We start from the raw sequence: 17,004 nt of genomic DNA, 5'->3' as shown, positions 1-17,004 counted from the left end.
CACTCAGATTTAGGAAACAAACATCTATAAAGTAATGAGAATTTAGATATTTTAGTACAAAATTGTACCTTTCCCAGTGATACTGTGATGTTTAACTGGCTAAGACCCTGCTGTTATGATTCTGGAGGAAAAAATTACATTAAGTAAAAAATGTATTACCGAATAAAAACTAAGTCATTTACAAATCCATACATGCACATTTATAAATTACTTGTGCTTGGTGGGAGAAAAGTTAGCTTATTAGCTTATAGCCATGATATAAAATGTGATGTTGTATATTTTTCTGTCAACAAATTGCACAAAAAGACCATAATCAACATGAATAATATCTGTGCAGCTGAAGACTAAAACTGTGCCTCCATTGTTGTCCAGTAATGCAGGACAAACAGTGGAATGCATGTTACTTCATTAGGGTAAATATAGACACTGTAGTTATAAATATAACGGGTCTAATGGCAAAAAATGCCATTTAACAGCTAATTTAATAGGTAATTTAACCATTCTTTTAGAAAAATACACATGATTTGTGCCACAGTTGTAAATATTTACATCTTTAGAAGTAATGCATTACCAAGAAGGAATAAATGACATTGTTGGTGTTGTTCTGTTTAATGATTTTTATATTTTATGATCCTTAACCAGCAATATTATTTCAGAACACAGTTTTGCAACACTAGTCTTTCTGTGTATGAAACACACAAGTGCACTCCTAAAAATCAACAGAGCATCTGAGTTTGGAACAGTGTAACAAGACTTTTAGTATGTGGCTTCACGTGAGGCTGTTAGATAATTTGTTATTGCTCAAATTATCCTTGCAGGTTCCAGGCACACACGGTTCAGCCTCTGCTAATGCACACTCAAACTCATTGTGTGTACAGCTAAACCTTTAGTGAGTGTGTGCATAGAGTGGAGTCTCCCCATCAACACTTTGCATAAAGCGCAGACTGCTACACAAACAGAAAGGACGTCACCATGAGTCAAAGTGTGTTGGGGAATACTGGGCGGGGCAAAGGGTGTATGACCCCCCTTTGGCTAAGTTGAATGTCAGTGCACAATAACCATTCAGCATAATTTCCAACTGCACCAGAAGAAAGAAATCTGCTCTCATATTCATAGTAACCAACATGCAAGTGTGGTATAGGTTCACTATGTTTCACCATAGTAACTTTAAAAGATTCACAAGTATCTCAAAAAAGGTAAAACCAAGATCCACAGGTAAAGACAGCGAAAGGATACTGGTAGGACTTCTTGACCTCTGCAAACATTGATTCAAGTTGCTTTATGTATTTTCACACCACTGACTCCCAAACTCTTTATACACTATAAACAACATCTGTTTTCCACAAACGAGCAGCAAAATAAGGACATAACATGTGATCCTTCGGATTTGAAAATTTTCATGCTTTTACAGTGAGTTTAACGACCTTAAAGGAATAATTCAGATGTTTTTTCTAGTCTATTCCTTTTTATATACACACACAAACACAGGTATAGGTTTCAGTCTCCCCCAGCTTCAGCTTTCTATTATGGACATCTATGCATCTATTTACACAAAGAGCTCAAATGGCATTTATTTGGAGTTTTTGACCCATTAAAAAAAGCTAAATATTTATTCTCCTTTTTGACCTTTTCTGGTGTTACTTGCTTTGCCCTTTGCTGCTGCCAGTTAGCATATCATGTTTTAAGGGCATATTCAATAAATCCAGTATATACAAATTTAAAGCTCTTTGATATTTCTTTGTGAGTTTATAATGACAAGCGATTGCTTTAATTTTATACATAGTCATTTCATCAATTGTTAACAGAAAAATATTGATTAGAGCAACCGTAAAAGGGATTTATTCATAAATAAAACATTGTTACTTTGCTCTTTTGGCCTGCTTTTTTTTTTTTTTTTTTTTTACTATTTTCCATTAATATATTCATCAATTCATCAATTATCTGTAATCGCCTATCCTATTTGGGTAGCAGGAGGTCTGGAGCCTATCCCAGTGGTCATAGGGCGGAGTACTTGCCTGACAGGTCACCAATCTATCTCAGGGCCAACACAGAGCGACATACACAGACAGACAACCATTCTCATTCACACTCACACCTACGGGCAATTTTAGATTTACCAATTAGCCTAGCATGCATGTTTTCTGCACTGGGGGAGAAAATGTTTTCTATTTTTCCCTGCAAACAGCACTGAACTTTGAATGGTAAGCTGAAGCTGTGTATCTAATATGATAAATACAGGTGGATGAAACCTACTATACCTATGTACTGCACAAGCAGTGAGTATAAAACACAAATAGACTCAAATATTCTGAATCATTCCTTTAGTCAAGATTCTTTCGGGAGTGAGAATTCCAGCCGCTCAGTGCTGCCCCCTGTTGGGACCTGGTACCTGCTTGCAACCTGGCATCCAACTCCTTGGTCAGCCAGCAATCTCAGCTCAGCTGCAGGTGACACAGAAGGGGGAGGAGAGAGCCTGTTAGCTAAAAAGACAGACTCCTGAAAACATGACCGTACATCCAAAAGTAAAGAGTAAATAGAAAGAATGAAATAGATAAGTAAGTTATAGTAGTATAATGGTGTCCTGCTTCCCTAAAGTTTCACAGCGCACACAAAGGGGAGTCATTGTCATTCTGCCAAGTTCCTCCTAACAATATAAATGCAAATATGTATGAATGAACTCCATAGGAACAGGAGCTAAATGAATATGAAAAAGGACATAAGATAAGGGGGGAAAAGCACCAGAACTGGCTGACTGGTTCCTTTTATGAACTCAGTGAGCGATTAAAGAAATTGAAGTGGTATAAATAAAGCGACTGTTCAACTTCAAGAATTTCTTTTAGCAAAAAATATTAAATGTGTTGTATCTGTGTAGATGCTTTATAGTAAACAAACATATGACCTTTAGATCATGATTTGTTTGGAGCCTGCTTAATGTATGCATCAAAAAGGTCAGAAAACCTTCCACTTTAGTAAGATAATGTTGATTTAACTCTTATTCTACAGAAAACAGACCAGTGGTAGTTTTCTACCTCTCTGCAATGAATTGAAATCCAGACGGGTCGTAGCTTTCACGCGATGGAAGCTCAGAGAACCCAACTGTTCCCCTTTTGACATCAGGGAAAGACATTTCCTGAGTGTCTGACTTACAGTGGAGTTGAAGCGCAGATGACAGATGTTACAGGATATGATGGGTTTTTTCTTAGGTGGAGATACACCAAAGGTGTGGTTGATCACTGCCTTCTGCACTGGGTCCATCTACAATATAAAACACAGGCAAAAAAGTCATGCACATGTAAGAACATCTTAGCATTGCTCATGTTCTGATTGAGCATATATACAGAAAATAATTATCCACATCATGTTTAGGTCAGGGATGAACAATTTGTCTGCACTCATGCAAGCATTTGTCTTTTAATAAATAAGATATATTGCTTGTATACGCTCTGTGATTGAGCGGTCGGCTGGAGCCTTTCTGTGTAGAGTTAACATGTCCTCTCCATTCCTGCATGGGTTTCGTCCGCGTGCCATGGTTTCCTCCCACAGTCCAAAGACATGCATGTTAGGTTAATTGGTGACTCGAAATTGTCCGTGAGTATGAATGCGAGTGTGAATGGTTGTCTATCTGTGTATGTCTCTCTGCGTTTGCACTAAAATAGACTGTCGATCTGTCCAGGGTGTACTCTCCCTCTTGCTCAGCGACAGCTGGGATAGGCTCCAGGCCCCTCTTTGACCCTGAACAGAATTAGCAGTCACAGATAACTGATGGATGAACGCTAAACACATTTCTTTGGAAAGCGAGATTAGTTTGACTACCCTTCACAGTGTAAAGAATGAATGAACAATGTGTGTATTTGTCATGATAACTGATGTGAGATTACACTTTGACACTTTTTAAAATAAACCTTATTCTGTTCATATTGTAATACTTTCAGTGCTGCTGTGTTCTTTGAGTCATAATCTTAGGTTTAGGTGTCAGACAGTAATCTTTTTCCAGCCTGCCACATGCCTGTTCCATCCTCTGATTGGTTCCATTAACGGGTTCAGATAAATGAAGACTATAAAAGTCCACTGCTTTAGCCTTTACAGCCAAACTAAACATGTGTGTGTGAGAGAGAGAAGTCTTATTTGGGATTTCTTGCTCACATTTGTACCACTGATTGCAGCCAAGTAATATTTAGATTCTGCCAGTGCAATCCTAAATCATTTTTTATATTTTTGCATGCAGAATTGCAAAAAAGTGCACATGTGAAGTAATAAAAAAGGTGGCTATGTAAGGAATCCTTGACACTGTGCTGCACAGAAAGGTCTTTGTTAAAGCTATTGAAAACATATCCAAAATATAGCCTGAAATAAGTTATGTTCCCCAAGCGTCAATTTTAGACCCTTGGTGGTTTCACCATGAGACACTACATCCCCTTTAAGCTGATCACACTCATGTTTATATGACCATGTCTCCTAAGGACACTGGACCAGTTGATAATTTCTTAAAACTTATTTTAGACATCAGTGTCTGGATGTCACAGGATTTGCTCAGCAGTGCTGGGGGGGGGATTGAGGGACGAAGTGTAGATCATGTGTGTTTTTGAATACACCAGCAAAAAGCAGAAGCATGGAATAGTCCAGTTTCTGGTTCATCCACAAAATTTCATACATCACTTACAGTTGAGCACTTCAGAACTTTGGCTTTGATTAAAATGTTTTATGGGCATTATTTATTTATTGCATTTATTTACCTTTATATATTTTAAAACTTGTATTTCCTTTCCTTTAATTATTTGTGCCTTTTATTTATTTTATTCATTACTGTTTTTTCAGTTTCATGTATATTTATATATGTATTTAATTAATTTTATGGGTTTTTATCCTGTTTTGTTGGTAATTACCTTTTATTTTATTTTTTAAGGGCTATATATTTATTTAACTTTGATGAATAAACCTTAAAATACAATTTCATCCTGTAATTTAGAGCTTTAAGGTGAGTGTTGTTAGTATTGTAAAGTATTACACTTTACAATTTAAACACATGTAATTTGACATTTTACTTTTTGTTGACTTTCTAAAACATATGTCATTCTGCTGCTGTTTATAACAACAACTTTCCTCAAGTGTAGTTTAATGTAATAAAAATCTCATTGGTCCTTGCCTTGTTATTAAAAAAGGAACATATACAGGAACAGTATGTGAACGTGTGATATCTTACCGTGCTGAAACTGGGGAAGAGGCTGAGCGGTGAGGAGCTGTTGACCCTGAGCGGCAGGAAGTGCTCTAGGTGGGTGTGAGTTTGCGGCTGGAGGGGTCGGCCTGGCAGAGGCAGGGAACCCAGGATGGGGTGGACCTGCCTCTGGGACAATGCACCTACAGCAAGGGTGATCACATTAAGGTTAACAACATCATCAACTGTTTTAAATAACTCTTCCGTCACGTGAAAGACCACATCTGTGGATATGTGGAGGGGCAGCAATTTTAGCCTTTTAAGCCCACCAAAGCAGCACATCCTGATACACAGACAAGAGATCAAGACCTTTTCCAACATCAATGGGTGCAGCAGTAAAGCTTTAATGACTTCAGTAATAACAGGGGATAAATAATGAGAGGCTCTGTGTGGCCTTTCACTTCTTTGCAAGTCCATAGTTTATCTTGATAAATGTCTCTGGCCTTTAAACGCAGCACTAGTAGGTTTGATTTTGTGGATTCACACTTTTCATGCCCTGGAAATGGACTAAGACTCTGACTGAGGTTTAATGTGTGTGTTAGACTTTAAGTACATATACTTTAAGTACATGCAGCATCTGTTCATTTTTACTCCTCAAATGTCCTTTTTCTTGCATACTTTTCTACACAAATTTCCATACAGCCTCTCATCTCATCGTGCTTAATTTTGGTTCGTCTTAATGCTTTCAGATTGCTCACACCCTAAAGAGCAGCATGACACTGACCTTTGTCTAGACCCAAAGTAAACATTAGTACGCTCACATTAAAATGCATAATGTGAATGCAATGTCTTACATAAGCATGGTAATCACAGAATATTTGTACATTTGTCTGAATGTTGCAAAGTTGAAAAGGTTAGATATGCATACATGAAAGAATTAACTCAAGTATGCAAACTTGATTTAGCAACAGTTTTAAGGTGATGTTTTCTTTTAGACATTTAAATTCTATTTTGCAAGAGGAATGGTGATGTTTAAGGTGACATTTAGTGCAAGGAAATCAGAGAATCTTGATATTTACAGAGACTGATATTTAAAACAAATGTGTTGAGGCTACAAAAACAATACTATGACAGATTTATGAGAGTGTACATACATCCATTTGGTGAATGCATAGAATATGAGCAGTTAATTCCACAACCTGTGGTGCTTTGTGCTGCTAAAACAAATAACAAATCAAAGGAAGAAAATATGTTAGTTTCAAAATAGTTCTTTTTTCCTTATATGGTACAACACAGCAGCATGCATTTTTCTTACATTTAAATGATAGAGCTTGACTTGGTACGGATTAAAAACTTGTGGTTAGAGAGGTTGCAGGGGAGGTCTGGGCTGAGCGAGATGGAAAATGTCAGGAAGAGCTTGATGAGACGGATCAACGTAGCATTGGCAGGTAGGTGGAGACTTTTGCATGTAAAACTGAATGAAACTGACTGATGAAGCCAGAAGTATTAACACACCAGATGACAGACTGGAAGATACAGTAACTCACTATTTTTGATTTAGGAAAGGAGCCCACAATGTAAATACTGGCCTTTAATAAAATAAATGAATCTGCTTCTGGATAAGACACCCATTGAAATAAATGTATATGACATGAGTTTCAAAGAAACATATTATTACACATGATGTAATAATTCTCATTATCAAAAATTAAGACAGAATGTCATAACATTTTTTTTTGATGAACAGCTAAATCTTGATGTTGGAGTCTAATAAAGGTTTTTCATGAACAATTTTTACATATATTCATTTTTTTCCCTCTGAATTTCACATTTTATCTCTGGGGTTGAGGTTTGAAAATCACTGTGCATTAGCATGTTTTGACTAATCTGGTGCCATATTCCTAAAGTCTTAGCAGAGCAGAGAGAAAGCGCAGGGGAAAGAGGAAAATAAAAACAACCTTTGCAGATGCAAAACATGCTTGAAAAACTGCTATGAACAATATTCTCGAGGGAAGACGTGCACATGATTTTAAAAGTCATATAAAAACACTCAGCAAAGCCTCATAGCCCCAAAACAGAGAGAAACTAATTCAACAAACCAAACTAACTCGCTGGAACACTGAAAAAGCAAATTTAAATTCTGTTAGCATCAAAGACTTGAATGGAAATCATCACGTTTATCTTTTCATGACAAACAGATGTGACCAAAATTGCAGGAAGGGCACTTAAAGGGCAATTTCACCAATTTTCAACTTGCTTTATTTGAGGATGTAAATGTATATTAATGCTTTTAAACTTCCCTTTGACTCCCCTATATCAAAATGTGTGTCTGCTTCTGGCTACAAAACTACTCCAGATGACATCACCCAGAGGGTTTTTTCATCATTAGGAGTTTAGAGGATTTAATCTGGGCAAGGTTTGGAAAAGCAGTTTGGTTAGATTACAAACTCCATACTATGAGCGACAATATGACATAATCTGAATTGAAGGTTCCTCCAAATGATGTCATCTGTACGCAATTTTCAGCTGGAAGAGAGATATTTTAATTTAGAGACGTCAAAGGAATGTTTAATAGCGTTTATTTACATGTACTAAACAAACTAGATCCAAAAGTGGCAAGTTCAAAATCAGTGAAGAAATCCTTTAAAATGATGAGAAAAGACAATAAAAATGTCTGTCTAAAACACAGACTAGTCACTAAGATTCACTAATAAAACCAATGTATTTCTCTTGTGTTGTCAAGTACCATGTTTATTCACTGTTTTACAGCCACTCCGGTTCACCAGGAGAATATGGACGTATTTAGGTTAGAATTTGTAATCATGATTATTACGGTTTGTGTAATGTGCTTCACACATCCCCTGGAAAACACAAAAACATGCAAAAGTAACTCATGCTTGCTGATTTGATTTGGTTTTTGATGAATTCCAATTACATTTAAATGCTCCACCAGGACTGTTCCTGTACCAGTGATGCCAATAAAGTGTATTAAATTGCATTGCACTGACTTGAGAGTGAATGACAGAGTAGCGAGAAATGAAAGGAAGTGAAAGAGGAGACAACCACAGGCAGATGAGGCTGTTTTGTTTTTTTTTTCTCTCCACTAGCCCGATGTGCTTAATCTGCCTTCCGGTACAAGTTTTGGGGACATTGATTCCCTCTCCAACACAAATCTGAAATTGATCTCATTAATCTCCTATGCATATATTCACAAAACACAGCAGGGCGAGAGGTTTAATTAACTGCATTTTGCACAGAACAAACCAGGAACAGCTATTTACTATGAGAATTTTTGCAACATCAGGTGACATAAGGAGCTTCTGACAGGACTGACTCTACAAATGTACCCATCTGGTTTGCATCCAGAATGTAAAACCAAGGATTTATTTCAGCAAATTTGACAACACTGTCTATAGCTGCTATATTATGTTCAGGCAGTCATGTTAGGAATGTGTAAACCAGCTGAAAACAGAACTTTGTGATCTCAGACTCCTAAACTCATTTACCATTTACCATGACCTAAAATAAAAAGGTTAAGTAGAAGTTTTATGTCACATGCCACAGTAAGTCGTAATCTTTATTCACTTCCTTTTTAGTTCACTTTTTCATGAAGGCTGAGTGTGTAGGTCACAGCAACCCACCTTCCCGTATTGAGAAGGGATAAAAGATTAGGAGCTGCAGAAATTATAACACATTGAAAAAACTGGGGGGAAAGCTTAATCTCTATTATTTTCAGGATTAGTCTCCGGGTGACTCAACATCACAGCAATCAGAGACGAAGCGAAACGGGCATCTATTCATGAAGGGTTGAAAAAGGGAGGCAGGCTGGGGGGGATTTCATAGCGGCAAATCAGAGCGAAAGCATCAGAGGAAAGGATGCTTTGGCTCTTTTCAGGGTGAATGCAATTCCTGGGATCTGGGTGAGCCAGTCTCTGAACCAACGTGGCAGTGTGGTGGAGCCACGCTATGTTTTCTGACACCTCCCTGCATCCCCTGATGAGCCTCCTCTGTTGGGTGTTAATGCTTTGAGACATTAACAACTGTATCAGGGCTAATGTGAAAAGCATCCAAAAATGTTTGTTGTAATATTACCAATTGTTAACAGTTAACGATTAATGCACTTCTGGAAACTGATTTAAGTCTGGCAGCAAAGCAACATCAGTGCCAATGCAAAGGAGAAAGGGGAGGAAACACATTACATTTCTCATGAAGAGTGTTTGTATTAGAGCTTTGATTCTCAGCAAAAGCTCAACATAGCCTGACATGACATTAAAAAGACATTATAATAAAGTAAAATTATATTTAACAGTTTACCTGTTAGTACTACTGTATATATTAATAAGCTGCAGCATCACTGATCTGCAAACATATTAAATAACAAGTACCATGTAATGAATATATTATTTTTGTTCGTTGCCTTTCTGTTGAATAAATAAATTCCCTGTTACAAAGTGGAATTCAGAAAATCTAATCTAACATTAATGTTTCTGTTTGCAGAATAAAATTCAGCGAGAACAAATGATTGGAAATATTAGGCACTAAGCAATGCAGAAGTCTTTCTGTTAGGGCTGTGAAACACATGGTCAAATAATAAAAATTGAATGGTATGTTTCCCACTCGATAATGGCATAAAGCACACAGCTTTTCTGAGTAATAAAACAGAAGTGGTTAGTGCGCTGCACTTTTGCAGTAATGATAATGGCATTCATTGCTTACACAACAGGCAGACAACTAGACATTTGTGATGAGCTCTGGAGGATGAATTAGCATCCATTAAAACTGCCACTGACAGCTTTGCTAAGCTCTCTCCACTGGAAACAAAAAGGTGGAGAGTGAAGGCCTAATTTCCATGATGGCTTAAAATGCTGCCCCCACCTTGCACTGTGTGGTCTTTAAATAAATCATCTTTATTGTGACAAAGTACATTTAGGCCACAACAGGCAGCCAACAGGCAAATTCTCATGCTGGCTGTCACCGTCTATTTAAACTCATACTGCCGCAGCTGGCAGAGCCAGCGGTTTCATGAGAATTTCTACCTGCAGGGCACCGTGCAGCCCAGATCAGGCTCCCTGTGGTAATCTGTCCTACTTTCAACTATAGCACCGAGGGCCCATTTTCACCCCAGGGTCCATAAACCTATTTTCAAGGTAAAATCCAGGTGTAATGTCCTTTGGTCTAAATTAAAAAAAAAAAGCTATAAGTCAACATGAGAGAATGAAACAAAACAATTAAGAGCTTCCACAGTCTTTTCACTACACAGACACTGAACAGCACAATACATTGTATTTATATACAGCTTTTAAAGGGACTTAAATACAATCTAAAAAATATAACAAAACATAAAAAGGGAATAAATAAAATGAATGCTCTTTTAATTTGAACTTTATAGGAGGCATTGTATTTAACCTAATGTTAATCCTGGCTCCAAACTATGCATATTGTAAAGACGGAAAATAATATTCTTCATTTGAGGTATTCTCATTCTCACCATTTTTGCACCTTGATTATTTAAAGAATAGTGTGTCTTTTAAAAACAGGTAAACGCCACATGGAAATAAATTCACCTGAAGTACTTGACCTTTAACATTTGCAGATCTTTTTCAGTGTGGTTATAATGGATAAACAAACACAGAGATAGAGGCTGATCTGTGGGGAAATGAGCATAAATGGATTATCAGTGGTGCTCAGATAAAGTAGTGTTTGTTGTGTTTTGTTTCCTTCATGGAGCCTCTGCCCTCTAATAGCATTCTGCACGTCTTTATCAACTGCACTTAAAATAAACTGCCACCATCTGCTTAAACTCAGATAAGCCCTAGGTCCAATCAGAGATGCTGAACGGCAGTCAACAGATGTGCAGCACTTGCTGATATTTAAAGTCTGTGTGCAGCTTTATCTACGCCATGAACTTAATAATTAGCAGCTTTGTGTCTCAACAGCATTGGTTCTCTTCTCGGTGAAGTGTCTGAATGTTACATCTTCATAGACGAGAATCAAAGGATCTTTGATTTCTGGCGCATTGTGAAAGGTGTTTATCAGGATGACATCAAAGAAGACAAGCAACCACCAGCAAATGTATCACAGAGGTCAGAAATAGTACTTTCTATTGCTCATTGTAGCCAGTTTGTCTAAGGAAAGCAAAGTTTGCTAAACCAGAAATTTTGGGTAATATTGCTGCAACCAAAATGTGTTCATTTGACCCCTATTAAAAAAGTGACTGTAGCTTAGGTGTAACTGTAACTGGGCTTTCTCTGCCAGGTCAAGGGGTGTGTGAGCTATAAGACGGATAATCAGTATTTACAAAGCTGGGTGCAAATTAGGTTTTTGGCCCTCCTAAAAACAAAAACACAAAAGCAAACATAAAAGGAATATTCAGTCTTTATCTTGCTGTACGTGAACTGTAAATCATTAACAGGTCAAGAAAACAAAATTAAACCCTCGTAACATAGAGCCGCTTCCAAGGCAGCGTATTAGCTTATCACAAACCAACCACATTTGTTTATGAGTATACATGTTAAAAAAAGTTCTACTTTAGTCCTATTTTTTCTGCCATTAATCTAAGTTTGTTGTTGTTGTTCTCCTACTGTTTCCACAAATGTGTGTACGATGTAAGTTTCTGTTTGTGTGTGTGCAAAGGCATATCCAGGGATTGGCAGAGGTGATTGGCCCAGCAGAGTTTTGTCCAACAAGGACTCGCCAACACTCTGCTTGCAGAGCAGACAAATAAAAAAAAGGCAGGTCACACAAGATGGTGGCCAGAACTCATCTTCCTCCTCTCTCATTCAACCACATTATTCGTGAGGAGGCAGTTTTGTTGATTTCGACAATACACATTCTGAGGAAATAGGATCAGACTGCAATTTGTGACTACACCTATGGGGCTTAACACTACTGACCCTTTGTGTGACATCTGTGTTAAAGCATGAAAAGAGAGCACTAACATACTATATGATCCTACAAAATGAGCATCGACACTCAACTAGAGTTAAAATCTTCACAGTATCTTGGCTACCTCACTTCACTATAGCTAATGTTGTCAAGCACACAACTTAATAGTGTACGATAGGAATCCTAATGGAGAGAGCTCAACAGTTTTAGGCAATGTTTTATTCTCTGGCAGCTGCATATTTCAGCAGGTTTTACATTTTCTGCTTGATTTCTAAGGCACATATCCAGATTTGGAGGCACAATATTTTCATTTACGTCAGCATTTCAGCAGAATACCAAAATGTGAATGCATTTTGCTGACAGAATGTGTAGCAGAGTGTGGGCCTGTGTTCTTGTGGGTGTCTTAACTTGAAGATTTGAGTCATTTAAGAGGTTTAGCAAGAACTGACCTCAAATGTTTGTCACCACTTCAAATGCAGAAAACCAAAAATGTCCAGCCAGTCATTTATAAAAGCCAACAGGAGGTAGAAATACTGCAAACCTGACTTCATGCATGTCAAAAGTTAGAAATGTTATTGACTGTTACACATCCAAGATGAGAGCAGTTTTTGAGTAACTATTGCACTTTACTACACAATTGTTGTAGACAGCTGGTTAGCAAAACTTCTGTTACATGTGGACAAAGTATCAAAGCCAATTTTCCTCAAAGTCCATTCCCCAGTGGTGGTGACAGAAAAAATTGCTTCAACACAAAAAAATTATAATTTTTCTAGAGTTCTGGATCCAATTTAGTTTTTTTTTGTTTTGTTTTATTATTGAACTTGACAGACTTTCAGAACTCCTGAAAACTGGATTTTGTCAAGTGCAAATAAAAACCGAACAGAAATGTGATGTCTGTGTTTAGTAAATCTGACAGTGTAAACTCAAGCCAGGCACTAGCAAAAAAAGAGGTCTAGGTCTAAAGTATAGGAATTTAATTTGAGCAGAAAGTTTTCAAAATACAAAATGCTCAGGATGAACTTTTGGTCCAATTCTGGTCGAAGACATAATGGGTTAGGATTTCACTACAATAATGTTCCAGTCTGAGTTTATGTCAATATTAAATGTTTTGCTCAACACTGAGAATTTAAATAAACATACAAAAATACACATGTGAATACTAGCAATATGACAGTCTGTTTACAGAGTACATGCAATGTACTTCTGTGCAGTTACAGGTTGGACAGGTAACATTATACAGTATGAATACTACTGACACACGTGCACACACACACACACACACACACACACACACACACACACACACACACACACACACACGGCACACCTCAAACACCACCGTTTGCACACAGTCATTTCATGCAGTGATGAAAATGACTATCTGCCTAAAGGCTGTTAGGTTTTCATGTTGATAATGTGTCTGTGGTGCAGACATTAACTGGTCACCTGTATCATCAATAGGTGAGACCACAGAAGACTACTGCAGTATGGTTGTTGTTGTTCACGTTGAGGGTGATGAAAAGGGTCACTAGATTAGGCAAGAACAGTATACACTCCTCTCTCTTTCATAGTACATTACTTCTACACAGTGTCTACTTGTTTCATTTTCCATTTCAAATTCATCATAGGCCAAACAATTGACCTTTGGAGAGGTCCAATTAGTGTCAACAGTGAGAGGGGGTTTATGAATTGTCAGGTCCCTCAGTCAAATCAGTCAGAAAACTACACTGGATCTCAGTCTGTCCTCTGTCACCTGCTTTCGGAATTTAAACCAAACCTTAAAAAAACCTCTCATCTGTGCTTTTTCAACCAAGCAGTTATGTTTTGTGAGAAGAAAAACTGAAACATTGTGTAGTCTGTTTTGCAATAATGAATCCCTCAGTGTCCTCTCTGACGGCCCACATTGGCTGATCTTATGCTGGACTGCAGCAAATCCAAAATATGGCAGAAATAAATGGCATGTGTCTAAACCATTAACACGACTTAATGTAGTTGGTCTTGGCATGCAGCTCCATTGCCAGGACACATGGAAAATTTTTGCCCTCATTTTGATGCAGGCTGTGAGTCACTCTAAGCATGTAAGTAGACTAACTAAGCTTGAAGTTTGATATAATTTTGAAAAGAAAATCACTGCATAAATCTTTTCATCTTTTTAAGTTTTTCATGCCTTTAGATTCAAGCATGCCACTATCTGGATGCTTACCACAGATTCACATGAAACAGCCAACGCACAGGATCATTCAAGCACATCCAGCATTAGATATACTGTACACCGCTTCCAATTAACTACTGAGATCCCAATCAGAAAATGAAGCAAATATTTTCTCAAGATAAACTCTCATCTCATTTTCACTCTTCAATGAATTGGATTTTACTGACAGAGTGAATTATAAAGGACATCCTTGCCATTTTAACTAATGTCACCATTCACAACTTGACCACAGAGATTCACCACCAGGGAAATACACTAGAATGTAAAAGTGAAGAGTGTGAGAGTCAAACTGTGGGGACATGTCTCCCATCTGGGGACAAAACTGAGGTAATAAAAAGGTTTATATAATATAACATTTTTGACAGTGTGCGTGTGTGTGTGTGTGTGTGTGTGTGTGTGTGTGTGTGTGTGTGTGTGTGTGTGTGTATCTGAACTCTCACATTCATTACCAGTCAGGCTAATCAAACTCACACTTTCAACACTGCGATTACTGATTGGCGATGGTCAGTGTTAGCACAGTTCAGGTGCACGAGGACACACGTGCTCTCCATGCACAACGGATTAGCTTGTTATTTCTATTCATCCAGACTGTGTATACTGTACTCAAACGTGTACCTAAAATTTGAACATGGGGAACCACATATAATGTGTTTGAATGTAAATATAGCACATTACATTACATACATTGTATATGTGTGCAAGAGGCACGTGTCCATATTATTGAAACTGTTGTTTGAGCTGTTTCACTAGGTCTGTTTTTTTTAACAAATTATCTTTAATCTGTGGAAATTAAATTCATATTAACAAGCAATAATTCTCAAAGTACTGTACATTGTCACATACGTACAAGCTGGAATTCACTGAGATTAGTAAAACCAAACGTGACATCTCAAACTTTATTTTGCACAAAATGAGTTTAAAGAAATTACACAAATAAATTAAAATGCTCTCACAGACACAAGGCACTGAGCCAAAGTACAGTAGTCTAATTAAATTTGTTCTTTTAGATAATCCGAACTACCAATATTGCAATTAAAACCATACTGTGCCATACTCATTACCCTTCGATTAGAATAATTTGTCACTAACGCTGTTGGAAAGTGAATATGAGCCCCAACAGAAAAATTAATGGTCCCATCTAAACTGACTCATGAACTTCTGGCTCTTCCAGCATTTTGAGCAAGGAAACTTGCTTCCTCCATTTGTCTCCTCGCCCACAGAACCCGGATTAATGTCTCATAGCTAATATGATGGGTCATAAAATATCACACTTAATTTGCATGGCTTTAATGTTATGGATCCCTAGAAAACAATTTAGAGCAAAAGTAATGAATAACAACTTCAGCTACACACAAAAGTTTTATTTCTTCAGGTGACTTTGAAAACATTGTGTCTATTGTCAGACACAGTTTATTGTAATGTGAATATATCAGTAGAAATTGCTTAAGGTTAGAGGTTTAGGTTAAGGTCTAAATGTTAAATCCGTAGTCAAATATCTTGTTAACATGGCTGTGGGAAGGTGAGGAAAATGTGTTACAAAATATATTTTAAATATTTAGCTACCTTCAATAAAAAGGTAAAAACATAAACAAAGCAAAACCAAAACACAAATGCACTTCATAATAGCAACAATTGAGGTAATTTATAACCTGCAGTAGGTTATTTTAAGATGATCAGACAAACATAATTTGTTGCATTTTAATTCAATCCCCTGGTGTTTTCAGCCTCTGATGGTTAGTAAATAATTTCTGTGTGTGGGTGGTAAATTACTTTTCAGGGTTTGTTTAATTTATTTATTTTATTATTATATGACAATGCACAGCAGGGCTTTGCACAAACACAAGTGGGATTTTAGTTTGGAGTTTAGTAGTTTCAGTTTTATTCGAAAAACAATTTGCGTTTTCACAATATACAAACATTCAAATTAAGATCTCCGGCCAGACCTGAAGCAATTTCATTGCAATCGCATGTTAAAATCATATTTCTGAGGAAGGGGTAAGCGTTGCACAATGATGCTGGCAATGCTGTACGACAAACCAAGTTACATTCACCTGTTTTTATGATTCACATAGATACAAAGGTTATTAAAGTAAAGGACTGGAAATCTAGTGACTGTGTGCTATTCCACATTTTACATCTTTTGCTTTTTAACAGCCACAGCTAGAAAGTATATTCTTGAAAAATGTCCATCATTTTCTCATGATGTCACATGTCTTGCATAATACACTGAAACAGAGATGGAGGTTTATATAGACGGCCTGTTACTGCTGGTTTAGACTGGAGCTCCTAAAGCAGAGCAGGAGTGGGGGGAGGTGGGGTCAGCTGCAGCAGGGCCACCAGGCAAAACTCTACAGTTATCTCCTCTCCAACTGTTTCCCTTTGATCTTCCTAATCTGCCATTTAAAGAAGAAAGCATCCAGAGCTGCCAGACAGACACTTCTTGGTATGTCTATCCAGGCACATTCTGCACTGTGTGTAGTATTTCACTAAATGCTTTTCTATATCAAAACATTTAAACCTGAGCTTTACATTATTTTGATGAGATAAGAAATAACAATATTTTCTCATCCTTATCATAAAAACAACACTATAGACATAATAAGATGTAAATAAAGGCTGATTATATTATATCTTATCTCATATTCTTCTTGATTTATCAATAGCAGTAAAAATTGACAAATGCCAAAGGCAATAATTTCTTTGTTTTGTCAAATAAATAGCAAAATAAGACAGAAATAAGTAAATACATTTTAAT

The 17,004-nt window shown here is 37.1% G+C and overlaps 1 protein-coding gene across 3 annotated transcripts in view; it reads right to left on the bottom strand.

The window, feature by feature from the left end:
* The window catches only part of LOC137105939 (zinc finger protein 385B-like), a 63,962-nt gene that overhangs the window by 4,981 nt on the left and 41,977 nt on the right, over nucleotides 1-17,004 (bottom strand). For all 3 annotated transcript variants that reach the window (XM_067488775.1, XM_067488776.1, XM_067488777.1), the window contains 2 exons: nucleotides 5,201-5,355; nucleotides 3,148-3,255 (listed from right to left, as the gene is read on the bottom strand). In XM_067488775.1, the coding sequence (XP_067344876.1) occupies nucleotides 3,148-3,255; nucleotides 5,201-5,355 (263 nt within the window). The remainder of the gene's footprint in view (nucleotides 1-3,147; nucleotides 3,256-5,200; nucleotides 5,356-17,004) is intronic.

This window comes from Channa argus, chromosome 20 (genome assembly GCF_033026475.1).
Source record: "Channa argus isolate prfri chromosome 20, Channa argus male v1.0, whole genome shotgun sequence".
Taxonomy (NCBI): Eukaryota; Metazoa; Chordata; class Actinopteri; order Anabantiformes; family Channidae; genus Channa; species Channa argus.
This window is presented reverse-complemented; position numbering and strand designations above follow the sequence as displayed.